Consider the following 21,506-nt stretch of genomic DNA (forward strand, 5'->3'; position numbering starts at 1 on the left):
ATACCATGTTGTTATAGAAGAGCTCAGGTATGGAAAGGGAATATATATGTATTTGAGAAGATGAGAGGAAGTTCTTCTGAGCTGTAAGGCAGAACTGCAAGGAAACAAAACTAGAAAATGATCCCTTCCCCTTCTTGTTACATACATTATTAAATTTATTTTCAACCTTTTCAGACTTGATTCCCCCCCCCCCATTATTATCTTACACAATATGCTGAATTTCTGAACTGAGGTGGCCAACGTCTGACTTTCCTAGATGTAGCTGGACTCTAGTTTCCATCAGCTCTAGTAGTCAGGAAAGATGGCAGTTGTAGTCTAGCAACATCTGGACCAACCACAGGTTCTCCACCCCTGTTCTCAACTGGGCTGATAGCTGTGGTATGATACCAAGAAAAGACCACAAGTTCAGCAGGAGGAAGAGTGAAACATAGGTATTCACATTTGCTTGGAGAGATGCATGAATTCTGTCTGTTAGTATGATAGTACTGAAAGGTGCTAGTGGCCCTGGAGGTTTTTGAGCCAAAGCTCAATGCATTGCCTCCCGTCCCTCTGTATTAGCTATTTAACTTACCACATCTAGATGGATAGTTGCCTTTAATAATTCTGTAACTCTTCACTTCCAGATACACTTACTGAAAGCTATTCATTTTACTCAGCTCTAGCATTAACCGGCAGTTTGTGGGGAGTGAAAAAGATCTGCTATTCTTAGAATGCAACACAGCCAATTGGAATGCTCTTTCCATCTGAAGTATATTCTTTTCTTTCAGGACACCTGACTGACAGTGAATGTAATCAGAGGCATATTTCCAAAAAGGGCTCGCTGACAGACCGCAAGAGGAGTTCCAGCAGGTCTCGGAAAAAGGGAGATGAATCACAGCCGTCAGGATATCACAGTGAAGGCAAGAAGAATGGTTTAATTCTTCTGTGTGTCTGTCCAGCATAGATTGAATCTCTTCTTTTGCCTCTGCCAGTTTAGAAAGATGATAAAAGTACGGTTAATTTAAAAGAAGGTTATGTAGCTCATACTGTCTTCTGCTTCTATTCTTGAGCTGCAGGGGAAACATTGAAGGAGAAACAAGCCCCCAGAACTGCCCCTAAGACATCCAGCAGTACCAGCAGGCTAAGGGAATTTAAAGAGACTGTCAGCAACATGATCCACAACAGACCATCACAGACAAGCCAGGGCTCTCCACGAACAGGGAAGGATCAGGCTGAGATACAGTCACTGCCCAGAGCTCTGCCTGCTCTGTCTCGAGACTGGGAAATGGAGAGCACAAGCAGCGAATCCAAATCAAGTTCTTCTAGCAAGTACCGTCCAACTTGGAGACCCAAAAGGGAGTCACTGAACATAGACAGCATCTTCAATAAAGAAAAGAGGAGACAATGTGGTTACACACAACTCAGCCCCTTCTCTGAGGATTCAGGTAAGAATTTGGGAGAGGTGTGGGTTGCGAGAGTATGAAAAATGCATTCATTTTTTTTATTAGTCACTATGTAGAAACAACTGATAACATTCTTAACTAGTATGCATAGCCAGTACATTTTCTTACACTGTATCAGATGAATCTGTGAGGGAAGCCTGAATTATCCTTTGTGCCATTTTGACCCTGTGAACAACGTGTTTGCTGAAATATTTCAAACACACTCAAAGGTCTATATTTTCATTGTGAGAGGTCCTTACGTCTTTCCCTTTCACTTGTCTATGCAACACACAGCAGTCATATTTTGCTTTTTCCTGCTGTACAGTAATTTAGGACGCTAGATTAGAAAAGCAATTGAGGACAGCTACTCACTACTGTTTCTGTTGAATCTCTCTGACAGTGAAATTGACTGATACAGAATCAGCGAGTGCCTAACCCTGGTTTGCCTCGAATAGAAAAGCCCTTTAATTGTCAAACCAAAACCCAGTCTTCAGTAAGGAAACATCAGAAACTATATTCTCCGTGTGAAAATGGAAGATGGGCGTACTCGCTAATCCTGCTCCTGCTTATCCATAATGGTTAGGGATGCAAACTTTTTTTTTTTTAAGCAAGAAACCTGCACAAGGAATGGTGAAGACATTTTGAAGTGGTCTCCACTTCAGAGGTTTCAGAATTAGGGTTGCTTGGATTTAGGATGAAAAAAATTGAGGCTGTTTAATGGTGTAGCAATTGGATGGGAAGGAGGTAGTGGAAACTATTGATACGCTCTATAAGAATTGGAAATTGCTGAGAATTCAATAGAAATAGGAAGACAGGCATCTTTCTAGGTGAATTAAATAAATCAAGACAGGAAGGATTGATTTACATAACCAATTTCTATCACCAAGTAGAAACAACTCATTTAAAGCATTTGTTTTAATTAAAACTAATTTATTTAGATGCTTCTTTAACATGAATATAACCTTTATGCAAACTCAGGTCCACCCTCCAAGATTCTGAAATATTTAACTTTAATAAAACGTTATACAGTGCACTGCTTATTTTTAGATAATAAACCAATTGCAGGGATCAGGTAGTTGCAAAGCATAAAATAGGTGCAAAAAGGTCACTCAGATAAATCAGTGGAATAACAATTCTGACCTGACCTGGCCCCAATTTCAAGCCATAATCTAGGTATAGGATGACAGATTGTGATGATTTTCCTCACAGGACTTCCTTTGCCTAAGCAAGCAGCTTTTCATCATTGTTTATGGTTGTGTTTATTGTACATCAAGAGCTACTTTCAAACATAGTGGCCACACTTGGAGCGCACAGTCTGCTAACTCATAATCTTAATTTACTAGGTATTGATCTGCACAAAAAAGATAATAAGCAGAGCACAATTAACAAGTTCTTTGCAAAGCAATGCAGGAGGTTTTGTGGCTTGAAAATACTGCTTTGCTAATTGATGAGAGCTCATTCACAACTGAGCATACCCAGTGGGTTTTTGTTTACTTGCTTGCTTCATTCTGTTTGCTTAGGGTTATTTCCAGTCTCTATAGCAACTGACAATCTGTTAAGGGCAAGCTTATTTATCATGTTGATTTGTATTAAAGCCAGATTTCATTTAAACCATTTTTTAAAAATATACTTTCAATATAACTTATTAAAAACCCCAACTTAAATCTGATTTCCAAAAAATCGTCTTTTATCTATCATCATAGTTATGTCTTAGGGGACCCCTATAGAGTTGGGAAGAGGAGCCTGTGGTCCTGCAGACATTGTTGGATTCCCATTAGCCCCAGTCACTCTGGTCAGTTATCTGGGACAATCACATCTGGAAAGCCACAAAGAAGAAAGACTGGTTGCTTACCTGCAGTTGATGTTCTTCAAGTAGTCATCTGTGCAGTCACACAGCCCTGTTGGTGCTCCCCCCCCAAAAAAAAAAATCTGCTGCCAGTTAGAACTGAATGGAAAAGTCCTTGGCTCACCTCTTTAACCAAAGGTTCCTTGTATTTCTGGGAGGGAAGGGTAGTTGTTGGTTTTCTGGTGAAGGTTCTAGAAGGCACTGGTCCCAGCAGTGTTGAGTGCACTGATAAGAACCGAAAGAACATCAATTACAGATAAGCAATCTTTCTAGGATGCTGAATTGTATAGAGAGTGTGACAGAATAAAATTTGATTCTTCACTCATGTTCTTTGTATCTTATCAGCTAAAGAATTTATGGAAGAGGAGCCAAAGGAGCCAATCTCCCAAACAAGATCAAACCAACCCAACAAGTATAAGCAATGGACTCTAGGTCGGGGTGCGCACTATATGATGGATCAACAACCTCGTCTGATCCAAAGGATGGAATCTGGCTATGAAAGCAGCGAACGCAACAGCAACAGCCCAGTCAGCCTGGACATGCCTTTATCAGAGAGCTCTAGCACCTCCAGGTAAGTTTCATAAAAATATAACATGGTTCCAATTCCAGTGCTCTAAAGCTCAGTTCACACATTACCCTCGTAATAAATCGTCGCAAGATTTCTCTGTTAACCACATTGGGAGCTTACATGAAGAGATGGTCTGTAAATTAGAATAAATTAAAAATCTGCACAGGCCTCCCAAGGGCTTTCATGGCTGCTAAATTGACAACTGAAGAAGAGTAGAAGAAGAGTTTGGATTTGATATCCCGCTTTATCACTACCCTTAGGAGTCTTAAAGCGGCTAACAATCTCCTTTTCCTTCCTCCCCCACAACAAACACTCTGTGAGGTGAGTGAGGCTAAGAGACTTCAGAGAAGTGTGACTAGCCCACAGTTACCCAGCAGCTGCATGTGGAGGAGCGGGGAATCGAACCTGGTTCAGCAGATTATGAGTCCACCGCTCTTAACCACTACACCACACTGGCTACAGGTGCATGTGTTGAAGGGATGCTTTTCATCTCTCACTTTGTCCCATTCCCCAAGTGGGCAGGGCAGCCAACATTTGCCAACAGTGCCCCACTATCTCTTGCAAAGAGGAACAAGGAAGTCCCAAACTGTTTACTTTCTTGTTCTATTTGACTTTCGTTATTCCCACCCACTCTTTATGTTCTGTTCTAAACTGCAGGCAAGAGGAGCCGAGCAGCTAATATTAGAGATAACAAGGAATGATAATTGCTGTAGAGTGATTTCCTTGTTTCTCTGTGCAGGAAAACAGTGTTGCTGGGGGACAGAATTGCCCACAGTGGCCAGATAAAGAAGCTTCTGTACCTGTTAAGAGGTTAATGTATAAACTAAGCCTAGGATCTTGGAGTTTGAGATAAAATATAAATTCACCGCAGTGTTGGAAGTAAACAAAACACCAGAGATTTCAGCCCCTTGTTCTTAACTTTAGACCATTCTATGGGAGTGCATTTTGGGGTTCTAAGGAGCCAGAATGCCATATGTGAAATACAGGCTAGGTCCCTAGCCTCTACTTTGAGGATCTGTATACTTCTTACTGAAAAGGTAAAAATGTTAACTAGTGTTGAGGAAGGTATGGAAATCACCTTTTGAAGATCTGGCAGGTCTAAATCCATGGCTTCTAGGGCAAAGGCCATACAATAATACTGCATCTAAAGTGTAAAAAAACACTGGGAGGGCAGGGGAGGAACAAAATGGGGAGGGGTGAGGTGGAAAGGGTTTGGTCAGGTGTGGAAAGTGGGTGGCAAAGGCCTTTGTGAGTAGGCAGGGTTGGTGTGTTAGACAAGCAAGGACAGCAGACCCTAGTAGTTCATAATAGAATAACCTTGCTTTTCTTTGGGTTAAAGAGATTCTCATATGAAGCGACCTGGAGCTTTTGTTCCTGCCTGGCGTAACATTCCCAAATCACATAGCAGCAGTATCTTGGAGGTGGAATCTGCACCAACTGCTAGTAGCTGGTCAAAGAACAAGCACGCCATCGGTAATGGTAAGGATTTATTTTCCCTCCTAAAGTACTTGCAGTCCTTGGAGCGTGTTATTTCTATTACTGCCTCCGCCTGCTGGTTTTTTTTCCCTGATCTCACACAAGTAGAAGGCATCAGAGCTGTGGGTATTCCTCACTGTGTCACGCTAGCACAAGCTCTTAGTATTGGCGGCAGAGTATCATTGGCCCTCAACACCAAAAGAAAGGCTGGTGAAAGCAACAAGGTGGCAGCTCAAGTGACTGGGATAGGCTGTGAGGGCTCAGAGCACCTGCAGTGCAAACAGAACACACTACATACACAATTCGCTGAATAATCAGGCATATTGAGAAAGGAATGAATCTTTTCTCTTATACTTTCAGTTCCATTTCATAGAAATGCCACTTGACACGTTTTCAGTTGTATTATTTTTGCTTGGTGCTGTGGCAGTGGAGAAAATGAAAAGCAACCACAATTAGAAGTAGACTGTTGTCATCCAGAAAAATACACGGTTTTTTTGTAAACAACAAAGTGCCTTGTGGTACCTTAGAGACTAACGTTTGTTATGGCATAAGCTTTTGTGAACTGCAGTCCATACCATCAGATGTATGAAGCGTTATCCTAAATTGCTGGCATGGGTGGGTGTCTGTCTGTACACACACACACACACACACACACACACACACACACACACACACACACAAATATATTTACCAGGTAAATCACTGTTTAGATGCCTGCTTTCATTTTCAGTCTATTCCACACTGCTACATCTAGGTGCAAGAGCCTTCAATGGTGGAGCAGTGGTCTTAACCATGGTTTGTAAAAGCATACTAAACAATAGCACAAAACATTGTTTGCAAACCCGCTTCAAACTGGTTTCTGATTTGGGTTTATTGGCTGATTACAAGGTATGGTTGGTCCCTTCATTGCAGGAACCACCCGGAGGTTGTAGGACTGCAACCCCCATCATTCCTTACCATCGGCCAGACTCCATGGGAGTTGTGAGAGTTGGAGTCCCACAACCACAGAGTCCATAGGTTCCCAAGCCCTGCACTAAACATAGTTAAGCTTTATTGGTTGTGGTTTATTATGATGTCTGAATTCTGAGAGAGCTAGAGAGAGGGGGGGAGGGAGGGGGGAGTTTTAACATAGATTGATCTGAATTAGCAAAAGGAAATGGGGTGGATGAGAAGCCCAAGGCTGAGCCTATCTTTTCCAGACTAATTTGGGGAACAAGAAATTGTACAGCGGTTTGGGTTTTGTGGTGAAAGAATAGAAGGTATAGGAGATGATGCTAAAATTGCATGCCCAGCAAGTAGAGAGGTATTGGTGTGGGCAGAAATAGCAGTCTTTCACCTCCTTGGTAAGTTTCATATTGGAAGTAATTGCTTGGTACAAACTTTGTATGAGCTATAGTAGATTTAAGAAAACTGACCAATTTTATTTTTTTGGGGGGGGGAGTGGAATCCTGGAAAGAAAACGGCATGTTTATTAACAAAATGTGGTGTTCTTGCTGTTTTTTTCCTTCTCAAGGCGGGGAGGTGCTTGTCTCTTCTAAGAGTGAACTGGATGAATTACAGGAAGAGGTGGCAAGGAGGGCTCAGGAGCAGGAACTTCGAAGGAAGCGGGAAAAGGAACTGGAGGCTGCAATGGGCTTTAATCCCCGCCCAAGCAGGTTCATGGACCTGGATGAACTGCAAAACCAGGGTAACATGTATGGGCAGGCTATCCATCTTGCACAGAAGCGGTAGGATTGGGGTTGGCTGATCTGTGCCTAGGATGATAAATGGGGAGAGAATGGTTTACTACAAAGATCATTTCACACCCTTTGGGGGTTGCAGTGTAACTTCTGTAGCAGTTTCATACATACTTGCAGAGTTTGTTAGATGTGTTTCAGTAGAAAAAGGAGGTTCTTAGCTTTATTGATTTCCTTTCCTTTCTGTCCTATCACTGGATCCCAAAGGGCTCTAAAGGCAACTGACATTAAAATAAGTGAAATATTTTTTTACATTGGGGCTGCTGTCAAGAGTGAACTAGATGAATTACACCCAGAAGCTATAAAACGCCCAAGAATTTAAGCTATATCTGGGCAATATGAAAAACAAATACACAAATTTCCACTAGAGATAATATGTTTTGTGATACCTCTTATTCTGAAGTTGTTTTTCCCCCTGTCTATGTTATATCCACTTTTAAACAAAGTTCCTCAGAGTAGTTTACAGAAATGGAGTTAACAAACCAACCACTCTAAGCAGTAGTTTGAACTGAGCTTGAAAATGAACAGAGAGCTAGGGGAAGCTGTTTTTAAAACCGCAAGGTATGTTCCAAACAATCAGTTCTGGTTAGTAGCTTTTTCACTGCATTGTACACAGGCTGTCATTTCTGAATAGTCTTCAAAGGGAGTCCAACATATAATATGTTGCAGTAGTTAATTTGAACGTTGCCTGGGCATAGATGACAGGTGGTTAAGCCATCTCAGTCCGGGAAGAGTCTCAGCTGGTGCTCTAGCTTTAGATAATGAAAGGGTCATCTGAAGTTGGTGCTGAAATTAACAGCAGTTTCAAACTGTGAATCCGACCCTTAAGGGGAAGAAGAAACCCTCCAGAGCAGGCTGAACAAATATTCTATCTTTTCTGGACTGAGCTTCAGTTTATTAGCCCTTATCCAGTTCATTACTGCTCCTGGGTTCCATATTTAGCCCACCCACCTCCTCCCTGTATTAGAGGAAAATGAAGGATAAAACTGGATATCATCAACATACTAATGATACTTGCTTCTTAGTCCCTGGATAGCTTGGCTGCAATTGACCCACAGTTTTTCCCCTCTTTCTCTCTGCTGTGCTTGTGATTCTGAGAAGGGTCTGCTATTCAAAATGTTGCAGAGCTAAGGTTGCTCTGCGTTGGGGAGGGGATGTTGTCTTTTGCTGAGGTGAAGCGGGGAAAGGGAACTTGAAAAGAATGTCAATGAAAATGAAGAGTGCTGCCCCCTTGCAGGGAGGACTGATGGCTTTGAGAGGTCTGTGCAGGAGGCAGATTCAGTCTTTGAAGAGTCACTGCATCAAGAGCAGAAGGGAGACTGTGCTGCAGCTTTGGCTCTCTGTAATGAAGCTATATGTAAGTAATTCTTAATTGCTTCAGCTTACCCCGCTTTTTGCAGTTTACTAATATCTAATATCACCACTTAGGAAAGTAAAACTGGACAAGTCAATGCAAACTCACAGTTGGAAAAAGCTTGTGTGTGTCTTAAAAGTGTATGGAAGCATCTTCTTTGTGAGCACCATCATCCCTGGAATTCAGTCCTAACGTTTCCCCATCCCCTTGTCCTACTGGGGCTCCTTTTGAACTAAGGCAATAGAAAGAGGAACAAAAATGTTCCACTTGATGCCAACAGTTCTGACTGCTGTATTATTCTACCTCCTGCTTTCCAGCTGCCCGTCTCCCCCACGGCATACATTTCCCCCCCAGTTCAGAGACTGGTTTCTCAAAAAGTTTAAATTCCCAAAGGACAGCATATAGTTGCCTGATCCCCCCAGAAAGGAGAGTGTGTATGCTGTACCAATTGAAATTTGGTGATGGAAGAGGAGGCATCAGTGTTTCAATAAGTTTAAGACATGTGCTGCTGCATTTATTTATTTTGATACGTTATATTTTTGATTGGCTGACTCTTTCCCCACCCTCCATTCCCTTCTTGCTGGTTAGCAAGGTTGCAGACAAACTGATTTCTAATGTCATGGCTTTGGAAGGTTGAAAGTATTTCTTTTTGGAAGTCTGTTCTCATGGATTAAAGGAAACAAGTAGGCAAAATACAGACTTCGTAAAGGCTCTGGTAGCAAGTGTCCCAACTGGCTATATCTTGGATTTCATATCCTGACCAGATTCATTTGTATATAGAGTATTATTACAGTATTTGGAGCTAAACACGGCCATTTGAAATGAAACAATTAGTTGCATCAATGCATCAGGGAGTGACCCATGTCACAGAGAAGAGGGGGTTTCCTAAAAAAAGAAAAATAACAAAACAATTTTGCTCAGCTTCGTATCTTTTCAGTTTTGATTAACCTGTTTGGACACATAGCTAACCTGAATGTGCATTAATGGGAACGGATGCATCCTTGTGGACTCTTCTGTGGCAGTATTTGCATGTTTCTTTTTTATGTTTTTGTTGCATCTTTTGTTTTTTCTCTCCCTCCCCCCCAGTTTTGTTTTTGTTTCTGCTATGTTTTCTTTTGCTTTTTAGCTAAACTAAGACTTGCCATGCATGATGCCAGCTCTAGCACTCACAGCAGAGCTCTAGTCGATAAGAAGCTGCAAATCTGTATCCGAAAAGCACGGAGCCTCCAGGATCGCATGCAGCAACAGCAGCCAGCACAGCCGCCGCCCACCCGCCACCCGCCACTGGGGGGCAACATGACCCAATCTTCAAGGTAGACTAAGAATATTGCAGTACTCCAGATCTGAATTGGGCCTGATCTGGAAAGAAGAAGTGAGCTTATATGTTCCCCGGTTTGTGTGAAACCCCTTCTTTAACTCATGCCCCCAAGGAACTTAGAATATCGTGGACCTCTCCAGGTGGTGAGAATAATTGGATTTTGCTTTTTTGGTGTTGAACAGTGCAAAACCCTGATCCGGAACTAGGAGCACAATCCATTAAAAGGTTAATGCCTCTGTAACAGATGTGGGAAAGGTGTCTTGTTTTAATGGAAATGTTCAGTTTGGCAGGGGTAGGGGGTGGAATATGCATTCTAGTGCTGAAGATGGAAGTATACATCTCATTTTTTAAAAGTCTGCAAAGTATGCACAGTGGTTGAGGAATGCTGCTCATAAGGCAGTAAGCTTGCTGGTTTTGGGGGGTTTGCTGTGCTCATTTCTAAAGGCCACTCTTCTTCCATTCTTCCAACAGGAAATAATAGTACCTCTCCTTTTTTAAAGGCTGAGAATGGTGTGGGCATAGGAGCACAGTGAATGTTCCTTATCACTAGTGATACTGTGGATGTTGGCCAACAAGCAGGGGCACACAAGGAATTTTACTGCATGTGCCTAGCTAAGGGGGAATCACAACAACAAAATGGCAGTTTAGATGCTGTGAAAACAAAACAGAATCACTTATAAGAAGAAAAAGAGAGAGAGAGAGATCCACTGCAACAGCCAAGTGCAACAACTTTGCATTAATTGTACAATAAAACAATTGTCTAGTAAGGTATTTAAAGAAATTGATAGTAGTTTGCTAACCCAGGCAGGTTTTCTTCACCACAAAGAAAAAAATAATAGATAGATGACAGTACCATTTAAAAAAGGAGCCGTGTGAAGGCAAAAATGAGAAGATGTGAATGAGTGAGAGTAAAAAAGAAGAAGAAATGCTTTACAATACCAAAGTTGAATATGCCATGTAGATGAAAGAAAGCCCTTCTATTGATGAGTTTTGATGGGACATTTTTGGAAATCACAGTGATGACCCTGCAATAGCTGTCCGCAGGGTGTGTGCACCCCAGCAACCCAACACTGACTGCCATACAATCAGTTACTGTCTGATTTCTGCAAATCCTGAATTCTTTTTTTTTTAACCAAGTTTGTGTGTATGGAGGCTTCCTAGTTTGCAAAGTAGTTTTAGAATGTGGCACAAAGTGTTTGAGCATGTTCTTCAGTACCAGTCAAATTGTCAACGCCAAGTTACAGGTACTGAACCAGGATCGATACTTATGTGGTAGCAAGCTGATTTTTAAAATTGTATCTAATGTCCCAAAATGCACACAAACTAGCAAATAAAATGTGGAAGCATGCCTTTTTCCAAACTAGTATTCAGTGAAGTCCTTAGTAGATAGATAGTCAGTCAGTCTTTGGAAGTATCCTGACTTCTGCTCAGTTCTGGAACATGCCGTTTCTTTTCCATGCATTGGAGGGTTGCTTCCTGTGTTCTGAAATTTGGGGACTTGGAAGCAGGAAAACTCTCTTAGTATCAAGGGGGATGAGAACCTCCCTACTCTAGTACTTCAGAGATGCATCTGAAAAGAGACACATGTTCAAATTTTCCTCAGCTTCAACAATAGCTGTATCATATGGCCAAATTGCTTTATAGGTAAAGGACAAAGAGCAGTTGAGGTGGGTGTGAAGAGAGCGAGTGGCGGGCAGGAAGTTGGTATGATCCGCAAATCCAAACCAAGAACACATTTCAGACTTGGGACCCACAGCTGCTTTTTCTTCAGAATAAAAGCAGCCAGTCTGAGTATGCTTTTTAAAAAGCACAAATAACATAATGCAGATTTATGCTGTCTTGCTTGTTACAGCTTTCTCCTAGTCCTTTTGAAATTTAGCTGGAATCTGGCGTGAAAGCCAAAATACTTTGGGTTGGGGGCAGGCAGAAAGGGCTGGAGAAAAGAGACTCCGTCCTTAGGTATTTCTTCCAAAATCCATACTAGTTTTGCTTCAGATTTAATAGTTCTCAATTTACCCACCTTATGGTGGTCGTTGGAGAGACGTTACATTGAAAACGGACCATATTGCCCCATTTCCTCTCATTCCTCTCATCCACTGTTGTGCTTGTGACAATCTCTTGTGGAGAAAAACTTAGAAGACATCAAAAGGTGATATCTTCACCATGTTATTAGCCTAGAGTTCTGGTTATTTCCTCCATTACAGTGTGCTGTGGTGTACTGTACGCTAATTTAGATCCCTATGGCGTGTATTATACAGACATGAGTGAAAATAAGATCTCTGGAAAATAAAGTTCTATCACAGTTTTAAAATTTGACATCACCATATTCACAAAAAGTATTATTTTACGTACAGTGGTACCTCAGGTTACATACGCTTCAGGTTACATACGCTTCAGGTTACAGACTTCGCTAACCCAGAAATAGTACCTCGGGTTAAGAACTTTGCTTCAGGATGAGAACAGAAATCATGCTCCGGCGGTGCGGCAGCAGCAGGAGGCCCCATTAGCTAAAGTGGTCTTCAGGTTAAGAACAGTTTCAGGTTCAGAACGGACCTCCGGAACGAATTAAGTACTTAACCCGAGGTACCACTGTATTATATTTTGTAGATATGTATCTGTTACAGAAATACTCATGTTAAAACAACATTACTTCAAAGATAATTTTTAATATGGAGAGTAAATCAACTTGTAACACTATTATAGTCCCTGGTTCTCAGGGTGAAGAGTCAACTCCATCTAAAGTGCTTACTGGTTGAATCTTCTGCATGATAGCTTCAAACTTCCTTTTACACTTGCTTTTGGAAAACTTCAACTTAAAAAAAAAAGTGGAGAAAATAAGTTATAAGAAGAGTTCTACCATAACACAGTAGATGATGCACATAAGCCAGGAATTGCATCTTCTTGGTTTTATGAGGATCTCCTCCGCCCTACTCAGATTAAAAAAACATACTCCATGTTTGGGTTTCCCTCTAGATGTCTTCCAAGCTGCAACTGCATTTCACATGCACTTTAACTAGGAGTATATTGACAGAATGCACACCAAAGCTCTTTGTTATGGATACTGCTTTGTTAATGATGATGATAAGTACCAATGGGACTCATGCCTGTAAGAAGACTAAATGTTATCCTGAAATCAGTAGCCTTTCTTCTCCCACCCCACCAATTTATTATTATTTTTAAATGCTAGAAGAATTAACAATGTGCCTTGGTGCCTTGAAGGTGAATTAGAGTGGGCATTGGTGGAGCACAAGGGGTTTCAAATTCATCCTAAGATTTGTTTTCCAGTTAAGAAGCACTAAAAACTGACTGTGATTTTATGTGTGTTTCAGTGAACAGACTGGCCCGCTCCAAGTACTGCTGAGCCAGAAGATTGTACTGGAACCCAGCAGAGAAGCAGAACTTGGGTCCAGTTCTTACTTCCATCCACCTGCTTCCCATCATGAAATGCAGTCATCCTATCCCACGTCCTTTCTCCCACCTCCTCCTGAAAGCAACCCCTCTTGCAAGCCTTCTCTGAACTTTCAAACTGCTTCTGCTGGTTTCAGTGATCGAGCTCCCTCTTTTCCAAGTAGACATGGGGTGGGTGACAGATCCACTGGAACGGAGAATGAAGTCTGCCATGATCCAGTGCTAGAGGGAGTCTCTCCCGCTAGTCTAAAAGACAATAAGGATTGCAGCAGTAGCAGTAAGCTCGAAGAAGTGCATAACATAGTGGCTTCTCTCACACCATATTGCAAATTGAAAAGTAACATGGTAAACTCTGGATCTTTGCCTACGCTCTTCCCCTCTTCACATCCAGCGCAAGCACCATCTGATAAAAACAGCATTCATAATCCATGCTTCAAACCATCAAGTTTTCCAGAGAGGCCTCTTGTTGAGCAGCAGTGGGCCAATCACGTCATAACCCTGACTTCTCTTTCCCCTTTGCCCCACTGTCCTCCAGATCCATTGCAGACTGCAAATAGGTACCCAAGAGCAAACAGCCATGAGAGTTTACATCACTCACAGGAAGAATTTGTCAGTGGGGGTTCTCTGAAACCTGAGATGATCAGTGCTAAGGGGCATGTTCGCTCCCTTGCAGAGCAATTTCAGCGGCTGCAGGGTGTCCCCCAGAAGGAGGGCACTCATGAGAAAGAAAGGGAAGGGTCTGTCTGTCATGATCAGTATGCTCCAATGTTACAACAGGAGCCCTTCAGCAACCCTCAATTCCTAGGGCATAGGCAGCCAGTAGTTGGAAGGCAAGAGAATGGAATATGGCTTGCTGAAAAGTTGAACTCGTGCCTAAGTTCTAGAGACAAGTTCAGTTCCGGAAATTATTTTAGTGCTCACAGTAAAACGTCCGAGAGTTCTGGGTCACACAATGAAGAACTGTGTAACAAAGGGGAACAATGTTCCGTAGATCCTGACTTATCCCCAGGGAAGTTCAACCACGAGGGAGAAGTGAGAGAGATGAATGACGGCAATCTTGCTGGCTTGGTTACATCTATGCCTGTGGACTGTTGGGTAGACAATGTTAAAAGGTATTACAGTTCTCAGCTGGATTGCAAGAGTGCTACCTGTCTTCCGGTGCCTAGGAACAAGTCGCCTGTGTCTCATCAAGTAGCCTTTGGGGAGGACCCAATACAGAAGCACCCACAGTGGAATGAAGACACAGAACAGGAGATTTCTGAGCTGGAGTCACTGTATCAGGCTAGCTTACAGGCATCTCAGACAAGCCAGTCTGTATCAGGAAGGCTGGACAATCCCTGGCATCCATTGGGCAAGACAGGTAACTTAAATGCTATGAATTGCCATATATATATATATATATATGGGGGCCTAGACTGGCAAAATATTGCAAGTACTCAGTGCCTTGGAGTGTATAAAAGGCATTTCAATTTAAATTAAAGGCCAGTGGCATTTCATTTTTTGACATGTATTGCACCAGTTGGTAACATTGGGAGTTTGCAGTATAATTTCTGTTGCTCAAAAAGGCACAGTATGAAATTTTTGGAAACAAATGTGTAAAACGTACATGTCATTGAAATAAACACAAGTTTTGCATAGAAATCTATATCACCAGGAAAATGCTGCCAACGTTTTCCTCTGCGCTGATATGCTTTGATGTTCAGTTACTTTCTTCATTCGATCTGTGCACATTCCTTGTAAAGGTTTCCCTTGGTGCGCACGACTGTCAAGCTCCATGCAAAAGCTCAAACCTCTGCCGTTAACTGGAGTGCTCTTGTACTATTTCCTACAAGTCATACCTATTTTTCTTCTATGCCAGAGCCTCAAATTTGATGGGTTATTATTCCTCTGAAGAATTCAGTTTTTATGAACACGATAATAAACAGTTTTGCAGCAATTCTCATTAATCATGACCTATCTTCAGTCAACTCTCTTAGCTTGGCATCTGGAACTGCAATTTTTACAAACTTTTACCAAGCTGTGGCTTTCCCTAGGTTTAAAAAATAGAAATGTGCAATGATTTCATGAGGAAGAAGCCACGGTTATGCAATATTCTGACATTGTAGGCTGAGTCTTTTACTCAGCAGATCATGCCTGCCTTTTCCCTAAATTGATGGTAGTAGCCAAAATTGGACTGGTAGAATAGAAGGGGCTTAGTTAGGTAAGGCCCTCGTAGTCTTAAGGTTCTAGTCTTCCCCTCCCCTCCCATATCCTTCTTTCAATCTTTCCACTTTTCCTGGTTTTGCTCCCTGTATATGCTGAGCTTGCAATGCTCCTAGGCCAGCATGGGTTGTAACTGGGAGGCAACAGGATGAGTAAGTTTAATTCCATGTGTTGAATGGCCATGCCCTACCATTCTTCCTGTGTTCTGCCATCAGTGGCCTTTGAGTGCTCCAAGCAAAGTTCAGTTGTGCAGCTTAGTGAAAAATGGCTCCTCTGCCAAACACACATATAGTTTTTCACCTTGGTTAATATGAAGAAAACTAAGGTAATAGCTGTGAGAAGTATAGGAATATGAAACTAAGTTATGAGTAATTTAGCTAATTTTTTTACTACTGATAATCTGTGTAATAAAAATGAAATGGAACTGTATAATTTTTAATTGTGACAATTGTTTCTGGACCTTAAATGCGGTGTCCTGTAAAATAATAGTTTATGGGATAGATTATAAAGATCTCTGTTCTTTTCGCCAGCTCTCGTAGTTTAGACTACTGTACTGGTCACTGATGGTTGGCAGGAGAAACCTGGATGTTTTACAGATGCAGTGGCGTAGCGTGGGTTGTCAGCATCCGGGGCAAGGCAAGTAATTTGCGCCCCCTAACCCGTGGATTTGCGCCCCCTAACCTGTGGATTTGCCCTAACCCCAGATGTTGCGCCCGGTGCGGCCGGCCCCCCCTGCACCCCCCACGCTACGCCACTGTACAGATGTATACTTAAAAGTTCAGCTTACCACTACTTTTTTCCCTCCCCTTCCCCCACAGCACCTGCAAACTTACCTACCAGAAAGATGCGCGGTGTAGCTTGCACGGGTCTTTCAAAAACACCAACAGCAGAGATTGAACGTAACCTCTATGGAAGCATCGCATCTCCAGTCTCCAAGGTAGCAACACATTATACATGTGTGCTGAAAAGAGGGTTGTGTTAAATAAAGGAATGCTAAAAAGATGTGAGGAAGAGGTAGAAGCCGGGCAGTTATAAATACTTGTTTTAGGTTAAACATTGCATCATATCCAGCATTAGAAGTAGGGGCAGCTAAATAAGTTTACGTGGTCATGAGCCTAATAATTTTTTAGTATGGTTTACTGAACCATAAGATGAAAGAAATACAGTGGTACCTCGGGTTACATACGCTTCAGGTTACATACGCTTCAGGTTACAGACTCCGCTAACCCAGAAATAGTGCTTCAGGTTAAGAACTTTGCTTCAGGATGAGAACAGAAATCATGCTCCGGTGGCGTGGCCACAGCAGGAGTCCCCATTAGCTAAAATGGTGCTTCAGGTTAAGAACAGTTTCAGGTTAAGTACAGACCTCCGGAACAAATTAAGTACTTAACCTGAGGTACCACTGTAATGTTCTAAACCCAAGCACACATATGCCAGTCCTTTCCCAGTGGACTTAAATCAATACAGAGCAAACTCTTGAATTTCCACGTTCTGCTGGAACAGTTCTTGTGCTGGGCTAACCTGATGCTGAACATAGTTGCTGCATTTTAAGATGGCTTCTCCACATCCAGCATAATACCATTGTTTTCTAAATCTGATGCAAAGTGATTTCTATTGCTTTTCAGCCTTGGGTGGAACCTAACATACTGCTAAGACAGTAGTTCCATCAATGCAAGTTTTCTGCTTGTGCATTGAAATATTCTCCCTCTCTCCTCCCGCTGTGCTAGGGGTTTGGGGATGGCATGGAGCATGTGTAGGGGGAGAAGTCCTGGGGCACAAGTGGAAATCCATTAGTAGAATACCCCCCTTTGCTTCCTTATTTTTTTGCCATTTCTGAAATGGAAATGTTAATGATCGATGTGATTTCAGTGTCCATTTCTGAAACAGAGTGTCATATTGCTGTGGTCTCCTTTAGCTAATAGTGTTGAATGCCCATTTTCAATGGCAACATCTCTTCAGGTACCATACCCAAGAAACCACAGCAGAGAGCCAGAAGAGGAAATGTACAGTGCAGAGAACTTCCGTCGCATTGCACGTAGTCTCAGTGGGACCGTCCTCGCAAACAAGGAGGAGACACTTGTTTCTTCCCACAGTTTTGTAAGTACAAGATTCAAACATGAGTGTGATTGAGTCACACACACCCCGCCCCAAATAATTTCTTTAGCTTTATTGCCAAGTTCTAAACAGGGGGGACATTTTAATAAGCTTGTTCTATGAGCCGTTCTTACATCTCTTCTCATTTAACAAAAATTGCCTTCCTGCTTATGCCATTGGAACATGGGTCAGTTTAGTTTCACCTCTCTTTTAGGTTGTTTTGCTGTTTTTAGTACCAATACATTCTAAACCAAGAGTAGCCAGTCTGGTACCTTGCAGATGTTTTGGAATACAACCCCTACCATCCAGGACTAGTGGCCATGCTGGCTGGAGCTGGTGGAGAGTGTTATAGTCCAAGCCTTCTTGGGGGCATCCTACTCTGTATCTAAAACCTTTCAACTGCTTTTTCAACACTTTCCCTCAGAACCCCACATCCAAATCCTTTGCGTTAAAAGATTGTGAACAGTCATGCAGTCAATAGGGTGCTATGGCCAAATTTCAAAGATTCTAGGGCTGTGTTTGGTGCAACATACACTCATTTCTACTAGTCATAAAGTGCTTCAGAGTGCAATCCTGTATTCAGAAGTGAATTCCATGGTGATCAGTGGGACTTATTCGCAGGTACAACCTGCCTGCTTAAGCAATCCACCCAATAGTGCTTCCCTTCCTCATCATCTCCAAAACAGAATACAAGTCCTTGGAAATGAGATACACTTATAGAGACCCTATAAGAGACCCTTATAGGAGTGTTCCTTTGGGGCAGGAATGCCTCAAATCTTTCTTCAGAGGGCATATGGTATTCAGCTCCCACCTTGAGTTTTAGAATCACTGGAGATGGTGAATATGTTTTGGAAGGATAAATCTGAGTTTGTGTCTGAGGAATCTGCAGGGAAGATGGAAGAATTGGAACTGGAGACATGAACATACAGACTGATAGAAAGATCAGGATATCTGGGAAGGGCAGAGAAGATCTTGATTTTCAGACCACATGCAATGGGAAGACTGGTGTAAGGCATTTATTCTTTGTGTTCCCTGTTCAGGGACAAAGAAATCATGCATTTATGCAGCATGATGTCTTGAATTTTCTAAAGCTAAATTCAACCCCTTTTTGCTTTTAAGCGTGGAGTCCACTTCCCCCAAGAGGAAGCTACATGCCCAAATAGGTGGAGCAAGAGCCCTCCTGCTCCATTCTCTTGACAGCATCAACACCAATAGTTTTCTCTGTGGCTTTCTTCCACAGTGAGCCCGCTATACCTTTTCTTCCTTTAGCCATCTTTTTTAGTCTTCCTCATTCTCATTTTGCCTTTTTGTTCTCCCTCCCTCAGTGTACTTTCCCCAACAATCATGTGCTTTGGGTGCAATGACCTTCTTTAAGTAAGTGTTGGAAGGATCGTGGCAAACCCCTGAACCCCTCAGATGTGACTGTTCTGCCTCAGTGCAGTCCACATGATGGCACTAGCTAGCAGTCAAAAACAGGCTGAAACAAGCATGCCGCAATGTATTTTTTCCTTTCGATGCCATTCTGTGGGAGCACACCCTTTCAGCTTTGGATGCCTCAGGCTCCACCTTCTCCCTCATCACAAACCTGCTCTCCCCCACCCCATGCTTTCGGCTGATCCCAGTGCCATAGCAACTTTTCCACATTGGCACTGACCTCAGGTTCTAAACAAGCGGGGAGAAAAGAAAGCTGCTCCTGACCCTTTTCCACCAGGAGATCCTATGGGAAAGGGGAAGGAAGGAAGAAGAAGCAGTGCCGTTCACCAACTTCCAGCACCAGTTGCAGCCCTTCCTGGACAGGAATAATCCTGCTTCAGTATTCATGTGCTGGTGACTTCCCATTTGGATTACTGCAATGCTCTGCGCCTGGGGCTGCCTCTGAAGACAGTCTACAAACTTCACTTAGTTCAGAATAAGGCCATGAGTGTATTAAGTGGGCCTGGGTGAAATGAGCACATAGGCTTCAACATATTCACTGGCTCTCAGTTTTGTTTCTGAGCTGAATTCGGAGTGAGGGTTTTTGATCTTTTAAGGTCCTTCACCATGGCTTGGGACCAGGGTTCCTAATGGACTCCCTCCTCCTACCTGTACCTGCCCACACAGGGACATCTTCGGAGGCCATTCTCAGGGTGCTGCTGTTGCCAAATGAGGTATGGCAGGCAGCTACGAGAGACAGGATTTTTTGTGCGGTGGCACCTTAGCTGTGCAATGCCTTCCCAATATTTTATTTTTACACACACACACACCTGACATTTTCATTGATCCTTTTTATTTCCCCAGATCCTTTTAATCTATTTTAGCTTTAAGGTATATTTGGTTTTATGCTGTATTATACTTTTATTGTCAATTCTTTTACTCTTCTTGAATATGAAATTGTTTTGTTGCTGTTGCTTGCCACCTGAGAAGGGAGGGGCTTATAAAGACTGATAGCAAAAAGGAAGAGAACAGAGACCCAGGCTAAACTTCTCTAGCAGTGCTGAACACCCACCCACACACCCATTTGGTTTAATATCTCCAGTCTTTGCTCCTGTCCAGATTGCCACAACTCCTTGCTTTGGGAGACAAACCAGGCACATGTCTATTTATTAACAACTGCCCACTAGTTTGGCAATAAACTGCTTGTGGTGGGTTACCTTTTAGTATTAAAAGGAGTGGGACATCTTGTGTCCCTGTGTTTTGATGCTTTAAGACTTTCGCCTCTGCTCCCCAGCCCAGTTGCAATACCAGGCTTAAAGCAGTAGAATGTGGGGGGTAAAACAGAGAAAAGGGAGAGAAAAGGCTGCTCCCATTTCTTTTAAAAGTTGGATCTGCCACTGCTGCTTTGTAGAATTGACCTGTGCCTCCATGGACAGCTGTGAGTCCAGAATGACTCCCAGGCTGTGGACCTAGTCCTTCAGGGGCACAGTTGCCCCATTCAGGACCAGGGAGTCCTCCACACCCACCCGACCCCTGTCCCCCAAGAACAGTACTTCTGTCTTGTCAGGATTCAACCTCAATCTGATAGCTGCTATCTATCCTCCAACATATGTTAACACTCAGATGTTTGTTGCACCTGAGATTGGGATGAAGGCAGGTTACAGATAGGTTGTGAGTTGGAAGGGAAACTTCAGTGGTCATGAGGGTACCTCAACTGAGAACTGCTTACAAAATTTCTGTTTAAGAACTGAGCAGCATAGCTCTTCACTAGCAGAAATTTACAGACTATCTTCAAGGGCAGCTTCATGTAGAGTGCTTTACAGCAGCAAATAGAAAGGTAACCAGAGCTTGGGTGATTGTGAACAGAGCTACATTGTCAAGCCAGGTGATCAGTTTTCATTGATAAAAGCCATTCCTGTAATTTGCTACTATTATTAGACACATGAGCTGGGATTTATCTTGCCCAACTTCATTATGATTTTCCTGACTTTGTGAAATTGCTTGGATTTGTGTAAATGGACATGTCTCCTTGCAGTTTAACTGTTTCATTTGACTGCTTCACAGGTCTGCGATATTAGGGGGGAAAACGTTGTAGGGGATATGGTAAAATTAGCATGTACGGGTTAGCAAATGAGAACTATTTTATGTCTGAAATCTTATGATTCTAATCTTGGTGTATCATTGGTCATTTTAAAGATAATATGTATTCATTTGAATACTTCCCCCCCCCAACGTTTAAAAATGGGGGTTGGATATTTAAAAAGTGGGGCGTGAGATCTCCAAGTCACGACCTGCCCTTTTTTTCTTACTGACTGCTGGCTTCAAAATGAGAGTTGATTACAATGCAGAATTCCTTCCATCCTCTCGCTGCTCTTCAATGGTTTTGCACAGTGTGGGATTGCTGAAAAGCAGACCCACCAAATTCAGATTATGAATAGAACTAAACCTGGCCTTGCTTACCTGGTATCTATGCCTTGCATATGCCAGAGATCTTGATGCATCGCAACCTGGAAAAAACCTGAATGTCCCTGTTAATGCTTCATCTTATCCCCACCCTCAGCTTACTTTGAGGATAGTTTGTGCTGTCCACATACTTAACATGCTGGGGATGTTAAGAAAGAAATCCAAGGACAGCCAGTATTGTGCCCTTTAGATGTTGCTGGAGCATAG

At 42.5% G+C, this 21,506-nt stretch overlaps 1 protein-coding gene across 10 annotated transcripts in view; it reads left to right on the plus strand.

The window, feature by feature from the left end:
* Window positions 1–21,506, plus strand: part of USP54 (ubiquitin specific peptidase 54) — a 92,794-nt gene that overhangs the window by 68,452 nt on the left and 2,836 nt on the right. For 8 of the 10 annotated variants that reach the window (XM_077930665.1, XM_077930673.1, XM_077930666.1 and 5 more), the window contains 10 exons: window positions 768–899; window positions 1,056–1,424; window positions 3,610–3,838; window positions 5,175–5,314; window positions 6,825–6,998; window positions 8,285–8,404; window positions 9,528–9,714; window positions 13,049–14,487; window positions 16,148–16,266; window positions 17,289–17,426. In XM_077930665.1, the coding sequence (XP_077786791.1) occupies window positions 768–899; window positions 1,056–1,424; window positions 3,610–3,838; window positions 5,175–5,314; window positions 6,825–6,998; window positions 8,285–8,404; window positions 9,528–9,714; window positions 13,049–14,487; window positions 16,148–16,266; window positions 17,289–17,426 (3,047 nt within the window). The remainder of the gene's footprint in view (window positions 1–767; window positions 900–1,055; window positions 1,425–3,609; window positions 3,839–5,174; window positions 5,315–6,824; window positions 6,999–8,284; window positions 8,405–9,527; window positions 9,715–13,048; window positions 14,488–16,147; window positions 16,267–17,288; window positions 17,427–21,506) is intronic. The other 2 variants (XM_028729028.2, XM_077930672.1) reach the window with 2 other exon arrangements.

This window comes from Podarcis muralis, chromosome 6 (genome assembly GCF_964188315.1).
Source record: "Podarcis muralis chromosome 6, rPodMur119.hap1.1, whole genome shotgun sequence".
NCBI classification, from domain to species: domain Eukaryota; kingdom Metazoa; phylum Chordata; class Lepidosauria; order Squamata; family Lacertidae; genus Podarcis; species Podarcis muralis.